Source organism: Lactuca sativa, chromosome 1 (assembly GCF_002870075.4).
Source record: "Lactuca sativa cultivar Salinas chromosome 1, Lsat_Salinas_v11, whole genome shotgun sequence".
Lineage (NCBI taxonomy): Eukaryota > Viridiplantae > Streptophyta > Magnoliopsida > Asterales > Asteraceae > Lactuca > Lactuca sativa.
In genome coordinates this window covers 122,137,940-122,144,307 of record NC_056623.2, presented here as the reverse complement: position 1 = coordinate 122,144,307, position 6,368 = coordinate 122,137,940, and the positions used below count along the sequence as shown (strand labels likewise).

The 6,368-nt window shown below is 37.2% G+C and overlaps 1 protein-coding gene across 2 annotated transcripts; it reads left to right on the top strand.

Annotated features, from left to right (window-relative positions):
• Nucleotides 1-1,482: 1,482 nt before the first annotated feature.
• Nucleotides 1,483-6,032, top strand: LOC111880149 (putative disease resistance RPP13-like protein 1). 2 transcript variants are annotated; one of them, XR_002846375.3, is made up of 3 exons: nucleotides 1,484-5,103; nucleotides 5,355-5,572; nucleotides 5,670-6,032. XR_002846375.3 is itself a non-coding variant. In XM_023876549.3 (2 exons), the coding sequence occupies exon 1, from the start codon at nucleotides 1,583-1,585 to the stop codon at nucleotides 5,096-5,098; it is 3,516 nt and encodes a 1,171-aa protein (XP_023732317.1). In that variant the 5' UTR covers nucleotides 1,483-1,582; the 3' UTR covers nucleotides 5,099-5,103; nucleotides 5,670-6,032. The 2 variants fall into 2 exon arrangements, 1 of the variants encoding a protein (XP_023732317.1); XM_023876549.3 differs by lacking the exon at nucleotides 5,355-5,572 and having other exon boundaries at nucleotides 1,483-5,103.
• The last annotated feature ends 336 nt before the right edge of the window (nucleotides 6,033-6,368 follow it).

Sequence of the window (6,368 nt, the reverse complement as noted above, 5' to 3'; positions counted from 1 at the left end):
AGAAAATAAATTATATATTTTCAGTATATTTTATTTGATTTTTTATCAAGTATAAAATATAGTTATCAACTAAATTAAAATTAAATATAAAAAGTTAATTTAAATCCATCTATCAAAAATGGACACTTGTCGAATCGAATAAAGAAATAGAAATGGACAAACTTTTTGGTGAGCTTTGGTGAAGGGCTCGTTGGGGCAGCCTAGGTCACCAAAAAAGGGGAAAATGACTTATTAAGGTAACTAACTATTTCAATTGTCCATATATAGGTAATGTTCTTTTTTTTTTGTACACATTAAGGTAACTAACTTGTTGTGTTTGTTCACATTTAGGTAATATGACCGGCTATCACCTGTTTTTGCTTATGTGGCATCCACCTGGCATTTGACTTGAATTCGTTGCACCTACGTGGCATGGTGCATATATGGGAAAATGACTTATTAAGGTAACTAACTATTTCAGTTGTCCATATATAGGTAATGTTCTTTTTTTTGTACACATTAAGGTAACTAACTTGTTCTGTTTGTTCATATTTAGGTAATATGACCGGCTATCAACTGTTTTTGCTTATGTGGCATCCACCTGGCATATGACTTGAATACGTTGTACCTACGTGGCATGGTGCATATATTGTCTTCATTCGATTACACTATAACTGTGTCATACGATTCCACCCCTAATTCTAAACCCTAGATCGATCGACGATGACTTCTTCTTCCTCATCTTATTCTTCAAAATGATAAGATGAATTTCAAGCTGATCATCCATGTGATTGCGGTTTACCATCTTGTGTGAAGATTTCAAGAACTCCTGCAACATATTCAACAATATTGATTTACCATCGAGTTTTGACAAACTCTAAATTTTCTTCCTGGGTTGTCAGGAGTTCTTGAAATCTTCACACGAGATGGTAAGCCACAATCACATAGATGATCAGCTTGAAATTTATCTTGTCGTTTTGAAGAATAAGATGAGGAAGAAGAAACAAAACAAGTCATATGCCAGGTGGATGCCACGTAGATGCAACGTATTCAAGTCAAATGCCAGGTGGATGCCACATAAGCAAAAACAGGTGATAGCCGGTCATATTACCTAAATATGAACAAACAGAACAAGTTAGTTACCTTAATGTGTACAAAAAAAATAACATTACCTATATATGGACAACTGAAATAGTTAGTTACCTTAATAAGTCATTTTCCCATATATGCACCATGCCACGTAGGTGCAATGAATTCAAGTCAAATGCCAGGTGGATGTCACATAAGCAAAAACAGGTGATAGCCGGTCATATTACCTAAATGTGAACAAACACAACAAGTTAGTTACCTTAATGTGTACAAAAAAAAGAACATTACCTATATATGAACAAATGAAATAGTTAGTTACCTTAATAAGTCATTTTCCCCCAAAAAAGTTTCACTTTCTTATTTTTTATTTTTAATTTCCTTCCAAATCCTCTCGATTCCATTCTTTCTTTAGTTAAGTGATACTCAGGAGAGCGGGGCGTTAGGATTACCAAGGGATAGTTGTCTAAAACCAAAACCCTCAACAAACAAACGATCTTTCATTTTCTAAATTCCAATGGCTGAAATCGTTGTTAGCGCGATCTTCACTGCGCTGTATGAGAAATTCATCTCTCGTAACTTGAGGAGGGTGGCTCGATCCGAAGGAATCGATTCTCGTCTGAAGAAATGGATTAAAACATTGCTGATGATCGAAGCTGTGCTTGCCGATGCAGATGAGAAACAGATAACAAATCGAGCTGTTCAATTGTGGCTGAAATGTCTCCAGGATTTGGCTTACGACATAGACGATGTACTCGATGATTTGGCCACTGAGGCTATACGACGCAATTTGAATCAAGAATCTTATGTCAGCATTAAGTTCATCCCAACTTGTACTAATTTCACTCGTCGAAGCTTTATGTATGGTCGTCAGGTGAGTTCTAGGCTTGATGAGATAGCCACCAAACTAAAAGATCTTATTGACGCGAAAAATGATCTGGGGTTGAAAGTGAATGTTGAAAGGTCGAATAGAAGAACGAGACGTTTGGAGCAAACTCCACTGATTGATGAGTACAAAATCATGGGTCGAGGAGGGGATAAAGAAGCACTTCTCGTGAAGTTGTTGGGGAATGAAGCATGTGATGAAAATGTGAGCATAGTGTCGATAGTTGGAATGGTTGGGATTGGCAAAACCACTCTTGCAAAAGTTTTGTACAACGACTACAAAGTGCAGGATCACTTTGAAGTCAGGGCATGGGTCAATGTTTCTGAAGAGTTTGATCTGTTCACTATTAGCAAGGCTATTTTTGTAGTTTTAGGTGGCGAGGACAAAAGCTTTTCTAATCTTGATATGCTTCAGGTTGCCCTAAAAGATAAACTTTTAAAGAAAAGGTACCTACTTGTTCTAGATGATGTTTGGAACAAATCCTACACTGATTCGGAAATTCTCCAAAGGCCTCTTCTTGTAGGGGCACCTGGAAGTAGAATTATAGTTACAACCTACGATGTCGGGGTTGCATTGATAATGGGCTCTGATGAACCTTACAATCTTGATGTATTGTCAGATGAAGATGCTCTGTCTTTACTTGCTCAACATGCGCTCGGTGAAAAAAACTTTGACAAAAGGCCAACACTTAAATCGCTTGGTGAAGGTTTTGTGAAGAAATGTGGTGGATTACCTTTGGCTTTGACAATGTTTGGGAAGTCATTGAGGACAAAAGTTGATGCTGATGAGTGGAAAATGTTGTTGAATACTGAGATGAAGGATGTGCAGATTGGAAGAGAGATTCTTGCATCTCTAAGATCAAGCTACTATGATCTCCCTTCACATTTGAAGCAATTATTTGCATACTGCTCCTTAATTCCCAAGAACTATGTGTTTAACAAGAATGAATTAGTCCTAATGTGGATGGCACACGGATATCTGTCCGGATCAATTAGCAACAAGTCAATGGAGCATTTGGGTCATCTGTATTTTGAAGAGCTAAAGTCAATGTCCTTTATTCAACATTCAGCGACTGGTGAATTAGGATATACAATGCACACCCTGATCAATGACTTGGCAACAACTGTCGCAGAAGAGTTCTTCTTTAGATTGGATGATGAGATGAACATGTCCAACACAAATGAAACCTTCAAGAAGCTTCGTCAGTTTTCTGTAAGTCCAAGATGTGGATCATATAGAAAGCTTAAAGAATTACAAGGAGCTACACGCTTACAAACTCTCTTACTGATTCCATCACTTGGTGGGAAAGGTTATGGCTTATTGGACAATCTTCTTGCTGAATTACTTCCTAAACTACAGTTCTTAAGGGTGCTAAGTGCAGCTAATCAGGAAATCACAAAGGTACCAGAATCCATTGGCAGTCTCAAGCATCTGCGGTACCTCAATTTTTCTGATACTGCAATCACATGTTTACCGCAACAAGTGAGTCACCTTTATAATTTACAGACCTTGTTGCTTCGCAACTGTTATCAGCTATCCGAATTGCCAGAAAGTTTTTCAAACTTAATAAACCTGCGACATCTTGACATAAGTGGTACTCCGAATCTGAACAAGATGCCCTTGGGGATCGGTGGGTTGTCAAGTCTACAAACTCTGCCCAAGGTCATTATTGAAGGAGCAAATGGGTTCAAAATATCGGAGCTCAAGGGCCTATCGAATTTTCAAAGTGAACTTTCGATTTCAGGGTTGGACAAAGTGACAGATCCAAAACAAGCAAAGGACGCCAACTTACATCAGAAGGAGGGTCTTGATGTGTTGGAAATGAAATGGAGTAATGTGTTTGATGGTTCTCGGAATGAGATGAATGAGTATAAAGTACTTGAAGACCTAAGGCCTCATCCTAAGTTAAGAAACCTGAAAATTTTGTTCTACAAGGGAACCAGATTTCCTAGTTGGGTTGGGGATCCCTCATTTAGTCGGTTAACTGAGCTTACTTTATGTGGTTGTAGAAGTACACATTTACCACCACTTGGACATCTAAAGTCACTTCGAAAACTTTTTCTTACAAGGATGAATGAGGTGAAGATTGTGGGTTTTGAGTCACTTGAACCCGCTAATTCTCCCCTTGAGATTGCATTTCCATCACTTGAAGTTTTGAAATTTGATGATATGCCAGGTTGGCAAAGATGGCTACTTATTTGTGGCGACAACCATGGAACTTTTAGACCATTTCCTTGTCTCCATGAAATTTCTATAACACGTTGTCCTAAACTAGATGTAGTGTTTGTTGATAGAATACCATCACTTCGGCTTTTACATATAGAAGAATGTTCTGGAGTGGTGTTAAGAAGCATGGTTGGTGTGTCTTCATCACTTGTTTCACTAGAAATGTTGAATCTAAAAGGACTTACTCGACTACATGGAGAATATTTGAAGCATCTCGGGGCACTTGAAGATCTATATATCGCTGGATGTGATGAACTGATACACTTGGGAGAACCTGTTAGTGTACACAAGTTGGAGGTGCTAAATTGTAAAAAATTAGCATCATTGGGAGAGAAAGAGGTGAAAAATGCGATTAGCATGCGACCTATTAAAGAAGTGATATGTCTCAACTGTGACTCACTAGAGAGTTACACCTGTCCAAAAACTGTTGAGAAGTTGGTGATCGGTTGGTGTCGTTCAATGACATCTTTGACCTTACACGAGCTCGACTCCTCGTTGAAAGAATTGTGTATAAATGATTGTCCAAATATGGACTACTCGTTTCCTTCTGGGTCATGGCCTCTTAATTTAAGCAAACTAACGATTGGAGGCTTAAAAAAGCCTATGTCAGAGTGGGGATTTCAGAATTTTCCAACCTCATTACTTGAACTACACTTGTATGGAGAAAATTCAGAAGTAGATTCATTTGCTGTGGCAACAGAAGCGAGGAATGCCACTGCTACTTCTTCATCAACCTTTATTCTTCCATCATCTCTAACTTCTCTATCACTCGATGGTTTTATGGATGTGGAATCACTTTCAGAGGTCTTAAAACACCTCCCGTTCCTTCAACGTCTTGATATTTGGTCATGCCCGAAGCTTAGAGATCTGCCCGAGACAACTTCCGACTCCTCATCTTTGACAATAAGGGTGTGGCATTAGAAAAGGTATGCTTAATTGTACAATATAATTTGAGTAATCAGAAATTTATTGCATTATATCATACGTTTGTCACACATTAGGGGTGTTTTGTGATTAGGGTTCTGTAACAAAACTGGTAACTTCGTTTGACAAAAGGAACTTAATTATCTAAAAATAGAAAAAAAAAATATGTGAATACAGTTCGAAAATATCTGTTCTTTCATACTTTGAAAGCGTAAGCTAAGTTGGGAATTTCATTTTTGTGATATGTACACAGGTGAGACTTTCATGTGTGGTGTGAAACTGTTGGAGGGTAGATGGGTGATAAGTGCTTTAAAGGACAGTGGGAATAGAAAAAGAAAGACTTTTAACCAAAAAGTATTTGTATCCATCATATTCGGAGACCCACTAAAGGAAAATTATTCTAAATTATTCTATATTCTGGACAGCTGTAAGCTAAGTATTCTATATTCTGCAGTCTGAACGTATGTAAAGGTTTGTTAAGTGAAAAGTATCTCAAAATATTAAATCTTAACTTTGTAAAGTTTGTTACATTTAAATTAAACTAAATTAATTTGTTTTTGTTGCACAGAGCTTTTGGTTGTGTTGTAAAGCGTATTGGGCTACATGTGTTGAGTGGGCTGATTCTCTGGATTGGACGCATATGGGCTTTGACATTGGGTAGAAAGTGCCGAAGACAGGAGGGGGAGAAAGTGACAAGCAGCTGAAGATTTGGATTCGGAGTAAACTTTCAGCTGTAGAGGGTGTATAAGCTCATGAACAAAGCTATAAGTCGGTCATTATTCACATATCGTCTTCACAGAACAAAATATCTTCAAAGGGTGTTCTTGTTCGTTTTAGGGTTTTGTACATGAACTTGTATACATCATGTCATCATAATCATTCTTGTAAATTGATAATAATCCAGAGAAAACGAGTAGGGTTTTATTACTAACCTTAAAACTTAATTACAAAGAAAAGGAAAATAAAGCGCTTATAAATAGACAAAAAAGAGAAATCTATATTTTTACATCATATTCAATTAAGTCCCGCAGTTGTATTCATTTTGACATTTTTATCATGTTAAAACTTAATTATCTACTTCCAAAATTTACATTTCTGTCCTAGATTTTAAATTTTATTTGAAAGTTACTCCAAAATTTACATTTTTTGTAGGGGTGTCAATTGATGACACGACACGACAAAAATATACGAAACGAAATGAAATTCAGAGGAAATTGAAGTTCGAATTCGTGTTCGTGTCAGGTGTAAAAAACACGACGTCCTGTCG

Excerpts from the sequence above, each read along its gene's own strand:
- LOC111880149 (XM_023876549.3), top strand. The coding sequence starts at position 1,583 with ATGGCTGAAATCGTTGTTAGCGCGATCTTCACTGCGCTGTATGAGAAA.